The 20,404-nt window shown below is 40.1% G+C and overlaps 1 protein-coding gene across 1 annotated transcript in view; it reads right to left on the reverse strand.

The window, feature by feature from the left end:
* Positions 1-20,404, reverse strand: part of Msh4 (mutS homolog 4) — a 47,549-nt gene that overhangs the window by 12,791 nt on the left and 14,354 nt on the right. Inside the window, exons 8-15 of the mRNA XM_057794103.1 lie at positions 19,927-19,994; positions 16,834-16,908; positions 15,038-15,102; positions 13,436-13,605; positions 11,065-11,201; positions 9,417-9,520; positions 8,121-8,245; positions 5,585-5,785 (exon numbers count right to left, since the gene is read on the reverse strand). Of these exons, the coding sequence (XP_057650086.1) occupies positions 5,585-5,785; positions 8,121-8,245; positions 9,417-9,520; positions 11,065-11,201; positions 13,436-13,605; positions 15,038-15,102; positions 16,834-16,908; positions 19,927-19,994 (945 nt within the window). The remainder of the gene's footprint in view (positions 1-5,584; positions 5,786-8,120; positions 8,246-9,416; positions 9,521-11,064; positions 11,202-13,435; positions 13,606-15,037; positions 15,103-16,833; positions 16,909-19,926; positions 19,995-20,404) is intronic.

A 20,404-nucleotide genomic window follows, 5' to 3' on the forward strand; every position in this document is an offset into this window, starting at 1 on the left:
AAGAAATAGACCCATCAGTCAAAGAAAATGCTAAATCTAAAAAACTCCTGACACAAAACAGCCAGGAAATCTGGGACACTATGAAAAGATCAAACCTAAGAATAATAGGAATGAAAGGAGAAGAATTCATGCTCAAAAATCCAGAAAATATATTTAACAAAATCATAGAAGAAAATTTTCCTAACCTAAAGAAGGACAGGCCTATCCGGTATAATAAGCTTATAGAACACTAAAAAGGTTGAATCAGAAAACAAAGTCCCCACATCACATAATAATCAAAACACTAAAGATACAGAAGAAAGAAAGAATATTAAAAGTTGCAAGGGAAAAGGCCACGCAACATATAAAGTCAGGCCTATGAGAATTACACCCAACTTCTCAACAGAGACACTAAAAACCAGAAGGGTCTGGACAGACAATTTGCATACCCTAAGAGACCAAGGAAGCCAGCCCAGATTACTATATCCAGCAAAACTTTCAATCACCATAGTTAGAGAAAACATGATATTTCACGGCAAAGTCAAATTTAAAAACACCTATCCACAAATCCAGCCCTACAGAAGGTACTAGAAGGAAAACTCCAACCCAAGGAGGTTAACTATACCCACAAAAACACAGGAATAAATAATCTCACACCAGCAAAATTCAAAGAAAGGACACACACACAACAACAACAACCATTACCACCACCACCACCATCAATAACAACAACAAAATGACAGGAATTAACAATCATTGGTTATTAATATTTCTCAATATCAATGGATTCAATTCCCCAATAAAAAGACACATGCTAACCAAATGGATACGAAAACAGGATGCACCCTTCTGTTGTATACTACAAACACACCTCAACATCAAAGATAGTCATTACCTCACAGTAAAGGGTTGGAAAAAGATTTTCCAAGCAGATGGACCTAAGAAGCAAGCTGATACGGCTATTCTAATGTCTAACAAACAGACGTCAAACCAAAATTAACCATAAGAGATGGAGGACCATTTCATCCTCGTCAAAGGAAAAATCCACCAAGATGAGATTTCAATTCTTAACATCTATGCCCCCAAAGCAAGAGCACACACATTTGTAAAAATATATTACTGAAGCTTAAATCACACATCAAACCTTACACATTATTAGTGGGAGACTTCAATACCCGAATCTCACCAATTGACAGATCATCAAGACAAAACTAAACAGAGAAACAATGGAGCTAACAGACATTATGAATCAAATGGACATAATATATCTACAAAACATTTCACCCAAAGACAAAAGAATATACCTTCTCAGTACCTCACAGAACATTCTCCAAAATTAACCACATAATTAGTCACAGAGCAAGTCTCAACAGATACAAGAAAACTGAAATAACTCTCTGTAACCTATCAGACCACTGTGGATTTAAGCTGGAGATCAGCAACTATAGGAACAGCAGAAAGCCTACAAACTCATGGAAACTGAAAAATTCCCTACTGAATGACTACTCAGTCAGGCAGAAATAAGAAAGAAATTAAAGACTTCCTAGAATTCACTGAAAATGAACATGAATGTACAACCTACACAAACTTATGGGACACAATGAAAGTTCACAGCACAAGTGTCTACGTAAAGTGAGAAAGCTCACACTAAGGACTGGACAGCACACCTGGAAGCTCTAGAACAAAAAGCAGACTCACTGGGGAGTAGCCGACAGGAAATAATCAAACTGGGGGCTGAAATAAATAAAATAGAAACAAAGAAAACCATACAAAGAATCAATGAAACAAAGAGTTAGTTCTTTGAGAAAATCAACAAAATAGACAAACCCTTATCCAAACTAACTAAAAGACAGAGAAAGAATATCCAAATTAACAAAATCAGAAACAAAAAGGTCCTAACAATGGATACAGAGGAAATCAAAAGAATCATTAGATCATACTTCAAAGACCTGTACTCCAAAAAATTGGAAATCTAAATGAAATAGACAATTTCATCAATATATACCACCTACCAAAGTTAAATCAAGATCAGAAAAACAATTTAAATACACCTATTATATATATATATATATATATATATATATATATATATCCATCCATAGGAAATAGAAGCAGTCATTAAAAGTCTCCCAAACAAAAAAAAGCCAAGGTTCTGACAGTTTTAGCACAGACTTCTATAAGACTTTCAAAGAAGAGCTAATACCAACACTTCTCAAATTATTCCACAAAATAGGAACAAAAGGAACATTGCCAAATTCATGTTATGAGGCCACAGTCACCCTGATACACAAACCACACAAAAGACTCAACAAAAAAGGGAATTACAGACCAATTTTCCTCGTTTATTAATGCAAAATACTCAATAAAAGCTGGGCAATGGTAGTGTATGCCTTTAATCCCAGCACTCGGGAGACAGAGGCAGGCAGATCTCTGTGAGTTTGAGGCCAGCCTGGTCTAGAAGAACTAGTTCCAGGACAGGCTCCAAAGCTACAGAGAAACCCTGTCTTGAAAAACAAAGACAAAAACAAAACAAAACAAAAATACTCAATAAAATACTTGCAAACTGAATGCAAGAATGCATCAAAAAGATCATCCACCATGACCAAGTAGGCTTCATCCCAAAGAGGCAGGGATGGTTCAACATATGAAAAAATCTGTCAATGTATAAACAAGCTGAAAAAAAAAAACCACTTGATCATCTCATTAGATGCTTAAAAAAAAAAGCCTTTGACAAAATTCAACACCCCTTCATGATAAAAAGTGTTGGAACGATCAAGGATACAAGGGACATACCTAAACATAATAAAGGCAATATACAGCAAGCTGACAGCCAAGCCAACATCAAATTAAATGGACAAGACAAGGCTGCTCACTCTTTCCATATCTATTCAATATAGTATTTGAAGTTTTCACTAAAGAAATAAGACAACTAAAGGAGAACAAGGGGATACAAATTGGAAAAGAAAAATTCAAAATATCAATATTTGAATATGATATATATATATATTCCAAAATTTCTCCTAGGGAACCACTACAATGATAAACACTTTAGCAAAGTGGCTGGATACAAAATTAACTCAAAAAAAAAAAATCAGCAGCCCCCCTATATACAAATGGCAAATGATCTGAGAAAGAAATCAGAGAAACAATACCCTTCAAAATAGCCACAAATAACGTAAACCATATTGGGTTAACTCTAACCAAGCACATGAGAGACCTGTACGATAAAAACTTCAAGTCGTTGAACAGGGAAATTGAAAAAGATATCAGAAAATGGAAAGATCTCCCATGCTCACAGATCAATATGATTAACAGTAAAAATAGCAATCTTATGAAAAGCAATCTACAGATTCAATGCAATCTCACATAAAATTCTAGCACAATCCTTAACAGACCTTGAAAGAACAATATTCAACTTTCTATGAAAAAACAAAGAACAACAACAACAAAAAAAACCAGGATGGCTAAAATAATCCTATACAATAAAAGAACTCCAGGGGATAGCACCATCCATGATTTCAAGCTGTACTACAGAGTTATAGTAATAAAATCCACCTGGTACTGGCATAAAAATAGATACATTGATCAATGGAATCGAATCAAAGACCCAGACAGAAATCTACACACGCATGAACACCTGATTATTTTTTTATAAAGAAGCCAGAAACATACAATGGAGAAAAGAAAGCATCTTCAACAAACGGTGCTGGTCTCACTGAATGCCAGCATTTAGCAGAATGCAAATAGATCCATATGTATCACCCTGTACAAAATGTAGGTCCAGATGGATCAAAGACCTCAAATTAGAGCCAAATAATACTGAGCCTGAAAGAAAGGAAGCTGGGAATAGCCTTGTATGCAGTGGCACAGAAGACAACTTCCTGAACAGAACACCAATAATGCACACACTGCGATCAACAATTAATAAATGGAACTGAAAAGCTGTAAGGAAAAGGACACCACCAATAGGACAAAATAGCAATCTACAGAATGTGATGTTTTTTACCAAACCCGTACCTGACAGAGGAGATATGTCAGAAATATATAAAGAACTCAAGAAACTAGACATCAACAAAAAAAATTCAATTAAAAATGGAGTACAGGGGCTGGAGAGATGGCTCAGAGGTTAAGAGCACTGGCTTCTCTTCCACAGGTCCTGAGTTCAATTTCCAGCAACCACATGGTGGCTCACAACCATCTGTAATGATATTTGGTGCCCTCTTCTAGTGTGCAGGCATACTACACACAGGTAGAACACTATATACATAATAGATAACCAGTCTTTAAAAAAAAAACAAAGACAGAAAAAAATATTTTAAAAATGGGGGTACAGCTTGGCAGTGGTGGCACACGCCTTTAATCCCAGCACTTGGGAGACAGAGACAGATGGACCTCTGTGTGTTCGAGGTCAGCCTGGTCAACAGAGGGAGTTCTAGGACAGGCACTAAAACTACAGAGAAACCCTGTCTCAGAAAAAAAAATGGGGTACAGATCTAAGCAGAATTCTCAACAAAGGAAACTCAAATGGCTGAGAAACACTTGAAGAAATGTTCAACATCCTTAGCAATCAGGGATATGGAAATCAAAATGACTCTGAAATTCCATCTTACACCTTAGGACAGTTGAACAACTAGCATTAAGAAGACTAGATCATTTCTGTATCCTTCAAGTTAAGGGGAAAATTTCTATGCCCAATGCTGTAATACATACAAGAGTCGAATCAGGGCTAGTGAATACAAATCATGCAAAGCCATGTTTGAATACAGCAGAGTGAATCCCACCCCCCTGCTTTCTCTTCCCACTCTCTCTTTTAATTCTTTAAGTTCTCTTATAGCCCAGGTGGGCTTCAGGCTAAATCTGTAAGTGAGAATGCACATGCCCTCTGATCTCCCTGCCTCTCACCTCCCCAGTGCTGAGATATGGGTGTGAGCTACCATGCCTGGCTTCTGATGATGTCTGAGGTCAGTTCTCAGGGAAGCCAGTTATCAGAGATAGGAGCTATGTTAGGCCTGTACATGAGACACCCGTAAAAATGCTTGGAGCAGTGGCAGATATTTGAGAGACAGATAGTCTTCCCCTCCCTCCTAATTGTTGTTGGTATCCTTCAAGTTAAGGGGAAAATTTCTATGCCCAATGCTGTAATGTTTGGAAAAGTTCACTTGGTCACTAAAGACATCAACTACTCAGGATTTAGTTGTTCCTTTTCTATTGCCACGAAAAATGCCAAGATCAAGGAAGTTTATAGAAGAAAGCATTTACAGGGGCTTCCAGTTCCAGAGGGTGAGTCAAGGCAAGGAGCATGGCAATAGGCAGGCACGGTGCTGGAGTATGTCCAACCCTTACATTACTGGGAAAGGGCATTGGCTTTTGAAGCCCCAAAGATCACCCCGAGTGACCCTCCTTCAAAAGCCACATTTCCTAATGCTTCCTAAACAACTCCACCAACTGGAGATCACACATTCGTGTGTGTGCGTGCATGAGGGCCTAGAGCTGGAGAGATGGCTCAAGCTGTTAAAGGCTAGGTTCACCACCATATATGAGCCGACGGGTTCGTTCTTGTACAAATCACCACAACTGGTGATCATAAAGTAAAAGGGTAACTTACCAATCTGGGCCATGATCTGACAAAGAGCAATCTGTTTTAAATACGTGGATTTTCCGCTCATATTCGGTCCAGTTATGATCAGAACATTACTCCCTTCTGTAATATACGTATTGTTTGCGACAGGTTTCTCTGCAGATATTTTTTCAAGAATGGGATGCCATCCTTGTTTGATTGCTAAAGTGTCAGTAAACTCTGGTCGGACTGAAGAAAAAAATAAGGATTTCAAAAGCTGAGTATACTTATATTTACATATCTTGTGGCACATACATATCAGCTGACCTTAGTAATTTCATGAAGCCAATTTGAGACAATAAGTTACTATTTTATCCTAACATACGCTTAAATCTTTTTTTTTTTTTTTTTTTTTTCCAAGACAGGGTTTCTTTGTGGCTTTGGAGCCTGTCCTGGAACTAGCTCTGTAGACCAGGCTGGTCTCGAACTCACAGAGATCCGCCTGCCTCTGCCTCCCGAGTGCTGGGATTAAAGGCGTGCGCCACCATCGCCCGGCCCATACTCTTAAATCTTTAATTGTAGTGGGTATACTCATTGTTTCTACTTATGCCCAGAGAACTCTAGAACGTAGATTCTTTTCAGTGCCCTGGGCTCCAAAACGCTTATAGAATTTTCCATTTGTCAAGATTAAAAAGAACCATATGGCCATGGGTAATATCTTCAAAATAACCAGCGAGTTCTATAGATGGAAAGTTTGCTTAGTGCACCAGGATCACTGTTTCTCTAGCAAACTTAAGAGTTCACAGCGAGGTGTAATTAAAGAGTGAAGCCAAATACAAGCAATTTGCTGTCCACACCCTTTGAAAAATATGCCTAAAAATCTTTTTTTTTTTTTGAAACCGAGAAAACTGGGTACTAAAGATCTATTTATTTGTTCACAGAAAGACCTCTATGGATGCTAACTGAAGAGGGAACGAAAGTAATGCACACCAAGAAATGGACTATAAGCATAAACTTCAAAACATTCATCACAAATTAAGGTCTGTCCAGAAACATTAAAGGTCTTTAAAAACAACTGCAATTTTAGAATTTGGATATTTCTCAAAATAAAATAGAGCAAAAAAGTTGCTTACTAATTAATAAATGATTATTAGAGTAGCAAACCCTGGGCTGGGGACACGGCTCCGCTGGTGGAGTGCCCGCTGACCATGTGCAGCATCCGGCATTCCAAGCCAGCACTGCGCATGGGCATCTGGTGCATGTGTAAGGCAGAGCAGTCATGAAGATAACGGTCATCAACTCTTACTAACTCAACCTGAAACCTGGTTCCCACAAGGACAACCCCACCGCAAAAAACGCTAAAGAAGATATAAAAGGAAATATTTCAGTCTATAAGATAGCAGTGAAAAAGTAAATGTCGATTATTGTTATAACTATTTATTATTATTATCATCTGGTATTATTTGTTAATATTTAAGTTTAGAAATATATAAATAAAATTATATTTTGTAAGACACATCCCTTGAAAACAAATTACTGTCATGATGCTGAAGAGATGACTCAGTGGTTCAGGCACTTTCCAGTTTTGCAGGAGATCTGGGTTCAGTAGCCATCACCACAAGGGGACTCACATCAATTGTAACGCCAGTTGCAGGGCACCTGATCCTCTCTCCTTGCCTCCAAGGGCATTGCACACACAGGGTGCACACACATACATTCAGACACTCATACATACAAATAAAACAAAATTAATCTTTAAAAATTAATCAGTGTAACACATCAGAAATGTTGTTGCTAATTATTTCAATGTCATTGCACGTGCAGTTATTCAGCCATAATTTCCACACACTAGGCCTAGATGTTTGCGTGCTGGTGTGTGATAACAACCAATAAGCTGCAGCTCCGCTGAAGTGCTGACCTGACACTGGAACTGACTGCACGTCTGTATGGAGCCTCTATAAAGACTTGGGAGATGACAGTACACAGCACAGCTCCTAGCCTTAGTCTACGTGTGAACCCCAGAGCCGAGAAAGAACTCACACACGGAGACGCTTCTGTCTGTTAGCATTCAGGACACCACTTCCTTGAGTATTCAGAGAACTTCTGGACCACAGCCACGTCACCAAGGAGACAGCTCAGCGTTTTTCTTATTGGGAAACCTTTAAACATTCCTCAGATATGTTCTTTTTGACTTGACAATTTTTAATGAATATTATTTGAATTTAACTTTTTAAAAATGTTTTGAAGATTTTAATTGTGATTATGTGTTTGTGGGCCTCTGTTTGGGTTATGGTCAAGTGAGCACAGTACCTGAGGTGGCCAGAAGGTGTCAGCCTTGGAGTTAGTTACAAGCAGGATGGGTGCCGGGAATCTTAAGAGCAGTTCACACCTGTCACTGAGCCATCTAGCCAGCCCCTAAAAACTTTGAGGTTAATTTCACATCTCTATTCTGTGTGTTACTTAGCGTTACAGATAAGAAAATATTTCAAGTAATAAAAGTAAAATATTCACCACTCTTATAGAAAATTGCGTAAGACACACGCTTCAGTGTGTCTCGTTTTTCTTTCCAAAGAAAGTGACTCACCATAGTCAGAAAGAGTACAGGCGTGAGCAAAAGACAGCAGCATATCCAGCATGGACACAGTGTCAGAGAGCTTGTACAAGCAATGAATGTACTCATAAATCTCACTAAGCAGCTTGCACACTATCCTGAAAACACATGTTGAACAAGACATGATGATGCTTTTCAAAAGAAGACACAGGATTTAATCTAGTGAGGAGAATAATATTCACAGATGAGTTATACACTACACAAAACGTCTATTCCTTGGTTGGCTCATTTTAGATAAAATAAGGGTATCGATGTTTCAGCTTAAGATCACATCTACGGCCTGGCAATGGTGGTGCACACCTTTAATCCCAGCACTTGGGAGGCAGAGGCAGGCAGAGCTCTGTGAGTTCAAGGCCAGTCTGGTGAGTTCCAGAACAAACTCGAAAGCCACAGAGAAATCCGATCTTGAGAAAAAAAAAAAGATCACATCTACCAGGTTAAAAAAAAATCATGTCTTCTTCTATATTCATTGTTGAAATGACAGCCTCATTAAATATAAACAATAAAACAATTTTCAATAAAATGTTCATATTTGTGAAAGGTATAAAATATTTTATATAGATCTAATCAAGCACTCATACAAAAAGACAGAGGCACATATAGACATACACATTGAGAGACATAAAAGGAAACACACGCAAAGACAAAACACTTGGGGGGCAGACACACACACACACACACACACAGAGATGCGTGTCATGCTCAAGTCATGTCATTATTTAGGTTTTCATGAGCAGGGTTATAATATAACACACTCAAGGGACTTTTTTCCCTTTCATGGATGAATATGTACTCAAAATATACATTACATTAATAGTACCTGAAGTCCCGGATTTGAAGCTGTTTGGAAAGTCTAACCTTTCACCTCTGCCTCAGCCCACCAATCCCAAATGTCTCTCTCCTGTCTGCAAAGCCACTGTTTCATGAGAAGACAGAGTCGGGCCCATTATGATGTTGCCTTAGAAACACCAGAGTGTGAGAAGCCAAGACCACAGGAACGGAAGGAGCTGAACGAAGGCCACGATAAGCCCATGCGGGAGCTCCACGCTGCAGTGCACACGCAGGCAGGAGGACTGGGAAGGCAGCCATCTTCCCCACGTCCCCTCAAGCTTTCCAGGAGGCTCGCTCTTTCTCAACATGATGGCAGACCTTTCCTAACACTTGAAACTGAACTGTCTTTAATCAGACAAAGAGTCAATTAATTAAATCTATTATAGTTCCTCAAATTAAACTAATTTAATTCAGTATTCAAATACCAAATGCTCTTACATGTAAGTCATGTGATAGATTTCTCGCAAAGATTCTTGGCATCTTTCATTCATTTTAATTAAATCTGCTGATGTAAAGCTGTACGAGTTTTTCATTTTAGAAATCTGCACAAATTAAAAGCAAATATCAAGATATGTGTACATGCATATGAGATAAAACACACAGTTTATAGGACAGAAAAATAGGTTTTTGGGTTAACCACTTTAATTTCTGAGATAAAATGTCACAAAGAAAGTTCTAAATAATATCTGTGAAAAATAAAAGATTACATCAAGGATAAAGATTATTTACCCAATCTTTGCAGTATAATTGGTTGGTACGTTTTGCAATGGCCTTGCAGAAAGGTTGGAAGACTATCTCAGTCGCAGGTACCATGCATGACGAACAGGGAGGACCCTCTGTGCCCCTCTTTCAGTCTCTGACTTCCTCAGTCCTTGTCCTCTAACTGAACCTCAGTCTCCAGCTCCACCACTACCTCATCCAAACCTCACTGCCATGTTTGTATGCACTGTTTGTGTATACATGTAACTGTCTATGAACAGGGACATGTGTACATATAAACACATCTGAACACTAAGCAGAAAAAAACAAAACAAAAAAACTAGAGCATTAAAAATGACAATACTGCTCCAAAATGGCTCTAGTAGAGGAGTGGATATGTACACAGGAAAAGGCACAGTTCTCAGGCTTAAAAACACTAAACAAATGTATTTCCTTCTGCAGAAATTTGCAAACCTGTAATATGAAAATGCATCTGGAAAACTATGTAAAACAAAGGTAGATGAGATGGTTCAGTTGGCAAAGAGCCTCTGGCCAAGTTTGGATACCTGAGTTCAATTCCTGGGACCCACATGGTGGAAGGAGAGGACTGATTCCCACAATGTCCTCTGACCTCCAAGTGCACACACATAAAACAATGAAGTTAAAAATTTTTAAACAAAAGGCAGTTCATTATTTTTCTAAATTCGTTTGTCAAAAACAGATGTAGACTTTGTTTCTTAATTTGCCTTTGCGTCCTTTGGTTGTCCCTCATGACTGTCATTCTGCTGGCGTGGCTGCTCAATCAGCAAATCAGAGACGCCAGATACCAAACAGTTGGAAGCTAAACTCACGGAGTGCTGGAAAGTCTACCAATGCACTTCCATAAAACCAGGAACACCCACACTGTAGAATAATCCTCTTGTACACTCAGACTGGTTTAATGAAAAGCTGATTGGCCAATAACCAGGCAGGAAGTTAGGTGGAAAAGCCAAACTGAGAATAATGAAACGAGCAAGGGCAGCGTCAGAAGAGTCACAAAATGAGGTAAAAGCCATGAGCCTCGGAGAAGCACATAGATATCTGAATAGAAATGTGTTAAGTTGTAAGAGCTAGTCACTAGCAAACTTGAGCTATTGGCTGAGCATTTACAATTAATATTAAGTCTCCATGTTGGTTACTTGGGAGTGGCTAGATGGACAGAAACTTCTACCTACAAATGGTGCCCAACATGAGATTCAAACACACAACTCTGAGATTAAGAGTCTTATGTTCTACCAAATGAGCTAGCCAGACATTTATAATTAATATAAGCCTCAGTGTGTTTGAGAGCAAGTGGGGAACAGGAAAATTCCGCCTACACAGCCATTTCCTTATACTCCAAGTTAACCTTAATAAACTCTGAGGGAAGCTGGTCGCTCGAGAGCGCAGCACAGTCTGTGGTCATCTGGATGAAAAAGCCCCGAGCAGAGCTGAAGCTGGTCCGTAATGGAAGGCTGTACTTCTCTGCAAGCTGTGATATCATTCCTAGGAACAGGAACAGGAAAAACAAGCATTTTCTGTGGAGCCATAGGCTTTTTAACTTACTATTTTATATGCAAACAGAAAACTCTTTAGTTTTTTTAAAGAGTAAAAATATTTCAATGTCCAAAAGATGTAGGTAAGTATCCTTTAAGAAGATATTCTCTGAGCTCTTAAGGTCCAAATGAGGAGCAGAAGGAGGGAGAACATGAGCAAGGAAATCAGGACCACGAGGGATGCACTCACCCACTATGACAGTGGAACTGATTTATTGGGAGCCCACCAAGGCCAGCTGGTCTGGGACTGAATAAGCAGGGGTTGAAACTGGACTCTCTGAGCATGGCGGACAATGAAGGCTGATGAGAAGCCAAGGACAATGGCACTAGGTTTCGATCCTAATACATGAACTGGCTTTGTGGGAGCTTAGCCTGTTTAGACGCTCATCTTCCTGGATATAGATAGAAGACCTTCGTCTTCCCGCAGGGCAGAGAATTTGGACTGCTCTTCAGTGTCGAGAAGGAGGGGGAATGGGGTGGGGGGAGGAGAAGAGGAGTGGGGAAAGGGGGCAATATTTGGGAGGAGGGGAGGGAAATGGGAAACGGGGAGCAGGTGGAAATTTTAATTAAAAAAGAATAAAAATTTAAAAAAAAATTTAAAAAAAATTAAAAAAAAAAAAAGAAGATATTCTCTGGCTGGGCATGGTGGTGCACACCTTTAATCCCAGCACTTGGGAGCCAGAGCCAGGTAGATGTCTGTGAGTTCCAGGCCAGTCAGGCTGTTACACAGAGAAACCCTGTCTAGAAAACAACAAAAAATATTCTCTGACATGTATTTTTAAAGGAAACTAAATTGTAAAAATTAAAACAAGAAAGAACATGAACTCTTTATCTCTGATTAGGAATATTATAGTTCCAGTATGTAGTAAAAGAGATGTCACAAATTGCTTCAACTTTGATCTCACCAGCGTATCCCGAATGAAACAGATATCAGATAATCTGAATGTAGTTCTAATCTCTCAGTCCCACACACTAAATTCTAAGTCTGTACCTGTACTTTAGCACTTGATTGTGAATATTCCTTGTGAACACCAGCACGTGTTCCTATACCAGCTCCTCCTGGCTCTCCTGGTTCTCAATGGTCTCACCATTTGGGGCTAGAAAGTTCACTTAGCACTTGAGGTTACATATATCTTCACCATGGCCATGTCTGCTTAACAATTTTTCCTTTAACTCTGTGCTTAGTCGGGGTTCCTACTGCAGTAATAAAACAGCATGACCAAAAGCAATTTTGGGAGGAAGAAAGGACAGCTCTGAAGTCACATTCCATCACTGAGGGCAGTCGGGCAGGAACTCAGGGAGGTTCCCTAGGTGGGACCCGTGCCAAGACCACGGAGGTCTTGCCGGCTTGCTCCCGCAGCTTGCTCCTGCAGCTTGCTCCTGCAGTTTGCTCGACTTGTTTTCTTATAGCAACAAGGCCCACCTGCCATCCACAGTGAGCTGGACCCTCCCACATCAACCATCAACCATGAAAATGGTAGGGACGTGCTTTTCAGTGGATGTTCCCTCTTCCCAAACAGCTCTAGCCTGTGTCAGCCGGCACACCTGGGACTCTTGTCTCATGCTGGCTTCTTTCATCTTTACTACCATTCCAGACACAGGTCAGTGTTGTTACAGGAGTCCAACAAACATGCTGAATAATCACTAGAGCTCTCAGATGCTCATCCTCTGAGAAAACGGGTGCCAGCCTCTGGCAGGAGCATTTTAGTATCAACAGTCTTCATTCTTCAAGTAACTTCCAGTGAATAGTAGGTCACTCTGTAACACTTCAACATCACCAATTTTTATTTTTTCCCCCTTTTTCTTTTGAGACAGGATCTTACTATGTAGACCAGGCTGGCCTGGAACTTACTATGTGGACCAGGCTGGCCTCAAACTCATAAAGGTATGTTTCCTCTCCTTCTTGAGTTCTGGGATTAAAGGTGTGTGCCACCAGACCTGGTGACATCATTGCTTTTAAAGGAGGCTTCTTAAAGAATAATGTGTGTTAGCCTCACTGCACATAAAAATAAAAATTATATATATAACTATGTTATATAGATATATATTAAAAGTATATATTCCATATATTATATAGTAAGGTGTACACACACACAAACACTAGTTTCTACCACCAGTAAAAATGGAAATCATGTGATAAACTGTTTTACTAGTGAAAGCCGTGAGACATGCTGGAGCAGTTACCTGCTATGTCATCCACTATCTCTGTGTATGTCCTCCGAGCTATGTCTAGGAACTCGCTGATGTTGGAGCGCACTGCATAGCACTTCTGAGTGCGCATGTTCAGGCAGCCTTTCGTGTACCGTGCGTCATCGTTTATCACTGTTCTAATCTTGTCAAGTATTAGCCCAAACCTAGCATTAAGACAAAACGAAAACAGTAGCTGTTTAATGAACGCAAACCTTTGTTGAGGGTTATTTTATAATATTTAATTAATGTTTATATTTATCTAGGTTAGAGCAATCATTGCCTCAACTTAAACTATTTTGCAGTTAGGAATACTCAAAAATAGTATGAGACCACCAAATAAAACTAAACTTTGCTAATGGGAACGTCACCCACGTTACACAGGATCACTATGGCTGCAAGTACAACCTGACCCCTAAAGAAATGAGACAAAATTCGGACTGCCTGCGCCTTCATTCCATATGCATGCCGGTCCCTTCAGGAAAGGCACAGGGACCCTTCAGGAAGGGAGACATGACTGAGCATGTGCTGTGGACATGGGAACTGGAACAAGCACCCACCAGCACTAGTTACCAAGCACAGCAATTACTGCACAAGTCTCAGCTGTTCTGGAACATCACAGTGCACTAAGCTGGCTGACCATCAGGTTCAGACTGTGGCCTCACAGAGGGTGCTCTTCACCCAACAAGGCAACTGTTGAGCTTATAACCTGTTTGGTCAAGAACCAGGGTGTTATTGTTAATAATTAACAATGTTATTGGGGGCTGGAGAGATGACTCAGTGGTTAAGGGCACTGGCTGCTCTTCCAGAGGACCCGGGTTCAATTCCCAGCACCCACATGGCAACTCACAAGTGTCTGTGATTCCAGTTCCAGGGAACCTGACATCCATGGCAAAACGCCAATGTACATTTAAAAACAAAAAGAAAGAAAGAAAGAAAGAAAGAAAGAAAGAAAGAAAGACCCACTGGAGCAGGCAGTTATTAAAAAAAAGAAAAAGAAAAAAATGTTAATTGTTTTTAGAACTTGCCATACATTCCTATCTACTGGGATTTTTTTTTTATTTCATTAGGTCTTCCATGATTTCAGAGAAAAGAAGGATGTAGTTGATACAGGATTAGCATGTACTCTTTTTTTTTTTTTTTGGATTTTTTGAGACAAGGTTTCTCCGTAGCTTTTGGTTCCTGTCCTGGAACTAGCTCTTGTAGACCAGGCTGGTCTCGAACTCACAGAGATCCGCCTGCCTCTGCCTCCCGAGTGCTGGGATTAAAGGCGTGCGCCACCACCGCCTGGCAGCATGTACTTTTGTAAGACACCTAATGGATACTTTGAAGAATCTTGAGTAATTATTTTTGAGAGAGGGTCTCACTATGCAGCCCCAGTTTGCCTGGAACTTGTGATGTAGACCAGGCTGGCCTTGAATTCACAGAGATTTGCCTGTCTTTGCTTCCCAAGTGCTAGGATTAAACTCATTCTGGCCAACAGAAAACTAACTCAACTAACCACCACACCCAGATCAAATAATTTTTCTATAAAGACACAGTTGTTAAGATCGCTTGTATTTGGGAGGAAAAGTATACTCTCTTAACAGGTGACAGGACCTGTCATCTTCCAAGGAGCCATAGTAAGCTCTTAGCAAGGGTGTTCTACAGTTCTTCAAGGTGGCCTGTAAAAAACAAAATCGAAAGTGAGCAAGTCACGGCATTATTCAAATTCAACACTTCATATTTAACACTTGATCAAATGTTGTTTGAGAAACTAATCTACTGCTGAAGACAATGCTTACATGTGTCACTAAACATGGAGTTGAGCTGGTGCCTAGCTAGAAGTTTGACCCCTACTGAGCAGCATTCATGGTACTGGAAGGTACTCTATCTGCTACCAGGGGAGAAAGGTAGTCATCAGTATCACCCAGCTATAATGCCCTGTGACCTACAACAGTGACCTGTCTATAAGACATACTGACACAACGTATGGTCACAACCACTATGGGAGTGACCAAGCGCTTTCTGACTTGGATGTAAGGTCCACTTCATGAGACAACAGCCATTCCTGACACTGAGGAAGTGGACAAGAACCTGCTACCAAATAGGTTCCAGGCCTGGGGAGATGTAATGTTATTATTCTGCTAAAGAAACAGCAATTAAATGACTCCTGATGCATACTGCTATCACCATAGAGCAGGGTCTCTCAGCTCTCGTCAGAACACAAAAGGAGAGTGGGGAGAGTCTTTGGAGCACTCAGTCCTAAATGGGATGTCTTCACCAAAGTCCTCCCTTCACAGCTCTGGGATCAATACAGACGAGAAGGTGGAAAGAGTATAAGAGCCAATAACGTAGGGTCTTCCGGACACAGCAGTACTGACGTACATATGAACTCACAAAGACCATATGTACAAGGACTGCACAGGTTGAGGAAGTGGATGTGAGCTCTTACACTGACCAGGATGCTATCTGCAGCAGATACCCAAGAGCAAAGGGAAAATCAGTTTTCTCCACTGGAGTGTCCCTGGGTATATTACCTCAAGGAAGGCTCCAAACTCAAGAGCAGCTGGCCAAAAGAAAACTAACTCAACAGTATTTTTATAGACTTTTTTTTGTCTCATTTTGCTTTGTTTGGGCATCTTTTTGTTTTATCTGGTCTTTAGTTTGTTTGTTTTGGTTTTCTTTTTTGTGAGAATTTTGTGTGTGTTTCTTATTTGCTATTGTTTCTGATTTTTTTTTTTTTTTTTTTTTTTTTTGGTTTTTTGAGACAGGGTTTCTCTGTGGTTTTGGAGCCTGTCCTGGAATTAGCTCAGGCTGGTCTCGAACTCACAGAGATCCGCCTGCCTCTGCCTCCCAAGTGCTGGGATTAAAGGCGTGCGCCACCACCGTCCAGCTCTGATTTTTTTTTTAAGAGAAAAAGAACATAAAGTTGTGTGGGTAGAGAGATGGGGAGACCTGGGAAGAACTGAAGAAGGAGAAAACAAGATCAAAATATATTGTATGAATTTTTTCAATAAATAAAAAATGTTTTTAAAAGAGTTTAAAGACATTAATGAATAGTTATGGAGAGAACCATTTTAGAAAACTACAGAGAAAATTATTAACTGAAAAATGGATAGGAGATAAATAATAGTGTTACATTAATGTTAAGCATTCTGAATCTGATAAATATATTGTGGTTATGTAAGAGAACATCCTTGCTCATAGGAAAGGCATGACTTAGTATTAGATACTACAACTTATTTTAAATGGGTCAGTAAGAGTATGGACAACAATGTGCATTTACCTATGTATGGTCCACGTATGTAATAGACAAAATACACTGTTCTGACAACTTCCAAGTTTACTTTTTTCTAAAGAAAATGTCTAAAAATAATGCTTTATATGTTTTGTGCAACAGACATGTGAATTACCTTTAAAGGATCCACAAGTTCCAAAGTATGCTTCAGGTAGATCAAATTTGTTATCTTTGATTCAGCTGCATTAACCTGTCAAGATAAAAGACAAATGTGAACAGCCCTCATTTCAATACAGTGATAGGCTTTTTTCTTGGTCAACTCCTACCAACAATATCCCACAGCTGTGTTAGATCAGTCAAGCTGGGACGTCAGCCCACAGGGCAGTTAGAAATGACTGGCCACACTGTAAACCCAGCACACTGGTCTCCTGAATCTGGTGAGAGGTCACACCACTGTACCACCTTCACTCTACTGCAGCAATTCTGGTGCAGTTTAGACTGCAGTAGCCGCAGCGTCAGGAGACTGACATGAACTGAATGAGGGCACAAAGCTTCCTGTAAACAGGTTCAATCTCAGCTTCCCAGTTGACTCAGAACAGCTTCCCCCATTGGTTCCTGTTGGGCAAGAAAATAATTTTACCAATTTCAACATTATTAATCTCAAATTAATAACAGCCTTTCAGAATATAGCATATAAAATGCTATAGCTAAACTTCATAGAAATTAAACTACACTCTCTAGAGCTGAGCAACAGCACGGGCAGATTTGACACCGACAGGACGCAGGTTTAAGATGTCACAATTAGGATGCACTGAACTTTATGTGCGGCTGTTCATTTCTGAGGTGCCCTCACCTGAATTCTCATTACAAAGGACCTGGATTGCAAACAGAAGACCCAGTGTGCAAGAAACATCATGAATATCTTTAGTTCCTAAGGTGTAGTCTCATCTTCTTTTACAATGGATTCCTGACACTAAACTGAAGATCAAAACTAAGTAAACCAAAACCGCATAAAGCATCGTTACTATCGGTAGAGGGAAGAAGGGCAGAAGATGAGAGGCCAAGTGTAGGTGGCATAGTTGGAGTCTAGAAATGGAGTCCAGCACATACAACAACTGGACTTATGGCCAAATTCAGTACAGTTCAACAGGAAAAGAACAGCACAATTATGAATCCATCTGGGGAAAGAATCATGACCTGTTAGTTCTACATACACAAATTAATGCAGATAGATTTATAGGCCTAAATAAAAAAGTAAAGTTATAGGGGCTGGAGTGATGGCTCAGAGGTTAAGAGCATTGCCTGCTCTTCCAAAGGTCCTGAGTTCAATACCCAGCAACCACATGGTGGCTCACAAGCATCTGTAATGTGTCTGGTGCCCTCTTCTGGCCTGCAGGCATACACACAGAATATTGTATACATAATAAATAAATATTTTTTTAAAAAGTAAAGTTATGGGCTGGAGAGATGGCTCAGTGGTTAAGAGCATTGCCTGCTCTTCCAAAGGTCCTGAGTTCAATTCCCGGCAACCACATGGTGGCTCACAACCATCTGTAATGAGGTCTGGTGCCCTCTTGTGGCCTGCAGACACATGGACAGACAGAATATTGTATAAATAATAAATAAATATATATTAAAAAAGTAAAGTTATAAAACATTTGGCGTGTGTTAAGACTCCTCTGTGATGGACAACTAATACTGCATCTGCCAGTCGTAAAACCAAATTAACAGTGCAAGCTGTCGCATCTCCTCCACAGTCTGGCTGGTGTTGGCGCACAGGAGTCAGATTCCAAGTCCTCCCGTCCCCAGCCTCAGCATCTACCTCACAGAGATGCCCTACTTTAAGGATTTGCTGGCACTGAAGTCACAGGCTCTACCCCGCTCTTCTTTCCCTGGCTCCTCTCCACACTCCTGCTGCCTCTGTGTGGCCCTGACTTGACTACCCTCTCCTGTAATAGTGACATCTCCAGCCCTGGTGTCTCTGCAGCAACACCTAGTCAAAATTATGGGCTATAGCTAAGGCAATATTCATAATGTGAACAATTTTGCCACTAATTATCCATTTTAGAAAATAAGGGTTTTTGTCAAATGACTTCCACTTCCATCATTACAATGATCAGGGTGGGACCAGCAAACAACAAAACAAATGAAACATGAAAAATGGAAGTAGAGAAATCAATGGTATCTAAAGGTGGTCTTAGTCTTGGTGTCTATCGTAGAACAGACAAAGAAATTGAGACAGAAGTGGAATTTTATTCAGCGCTGATAAGTGAAATTTGCAGGAAAATCAATGAAATGGAGATTATATTAAGTGAAATAAGCTAGTTTTGGACTCAGGAAGACAATTACCGTATTTCCTGTAGTATCTGCTCACAGAGAAGGGAGGGGCAGATTCAAGTTACCTGACAACCATGTATGAGAGCACATCACTCAAGACTCCACAGAAACAGAGGTACTAAGGGGGACATAGTGAACAATTGTATGCTAATAGTTTACAAAGTCTTTGAGAGGCATGAAAGTTGTGAATTACACCTCATCCATTTTAGGAGATGTTAAAGTTTCCTACAGAGTATAGGTTCTAATGGTCATGCTTGTGAGAACTCCCAGGCTGTAAGGAAGGAAGGATGACTCTCCACATGAAGGCGACCAGATAGAGCAGAGATGACTCCCAGGCCACACTGCAGAGCCGGCTGGTTCTCCCCCACTGCACCGACTGGATTAGGAAGGTTTCACTCCCTTAACAAGGCCCCAGCTATATCCTGCCTGTCAGCAGCAAACATTTCCCACCTCACTCTGCTCTCTAAAAGACAGGGAGACTCCCCAAATATTTATATAAGCCATCACACTCAAGTTATACTAACGTACACAGCTCCTTTTCAAGTATATGTGCACAAACATACATGTATTCAATTAAATATTCTTCAGTTTATCTTGAATTATACATAGAAATATATATAAGTATTTATATATAAAAATATATGTATGAACTAACATAACTTTGTTATGTATTAGGTAAACAGTATAGGTTATAAATTGGTTGAAAATATACAAATTATATGTATATGAGCAAATATTTGTTTAGTTTAAATACACTAATTCTTCAACTACCTAAGATGCCTTTTTACCACACTATAATATGAAGTAAAAGTCGCCCCCTAAGGCATAAAGCTGTTCCGGGTATCAGTGAGGATACTCTGCCAGGACATTTGTCCACTGCACAAGCTGTGTCTCGCACAATGACATAGCGCATGCGCTGTGCAGCACATACCGTGTCTTGCTTTGGGATTTGAACTAAAACAGAAAGCAGCTGCTCCGTATCCAGGAATCTTGAGATGACTGAAACAGAAAGTGAGCGTTAGACCGTCATACAGCAATCAAAAAGAGGGTGCGCTGGGTTGTTCGCAGGAGCACAGCCAACATAAGACAACTACGCCACACGGAAGTCTGTGTGACTTAGACAGGGCCAAGTCCCAGTCAATTGTTTATATCCTATATAGTCATGGGGCAGAGAAGAGACCCTGATCTTGTGATGGCTGCCTCCCCTGATAAGACAATGTTAGCTCATGGCTGGTCACAGCCTGCTTCGGGCCCATTACAGATCATGAGCTAGCTGACTGTGGCCATGATCTGAGTAGCACACATAAATACTATCCCAAATAGACAAAGAATTCCCCTTTTGGCCAGGGGGACATGCATTAAGGTCTGTAGATGCACTACATGGCAAAACATCCATATACAAAACATTT

This window comes from Chionomys nivalis, chromosome 18 (assembly GCF_950005125.1).
Source record: "Chionomys nivalis chromosome 18, mChiNiv1.1, whole genome shotgun sequence".
Lineage (NCBI taxonomy): Eukaryota > Metazoa > Chordata > Mammalia > Rodentia > Cricetidae > Chionomys > Chionomys nivalis.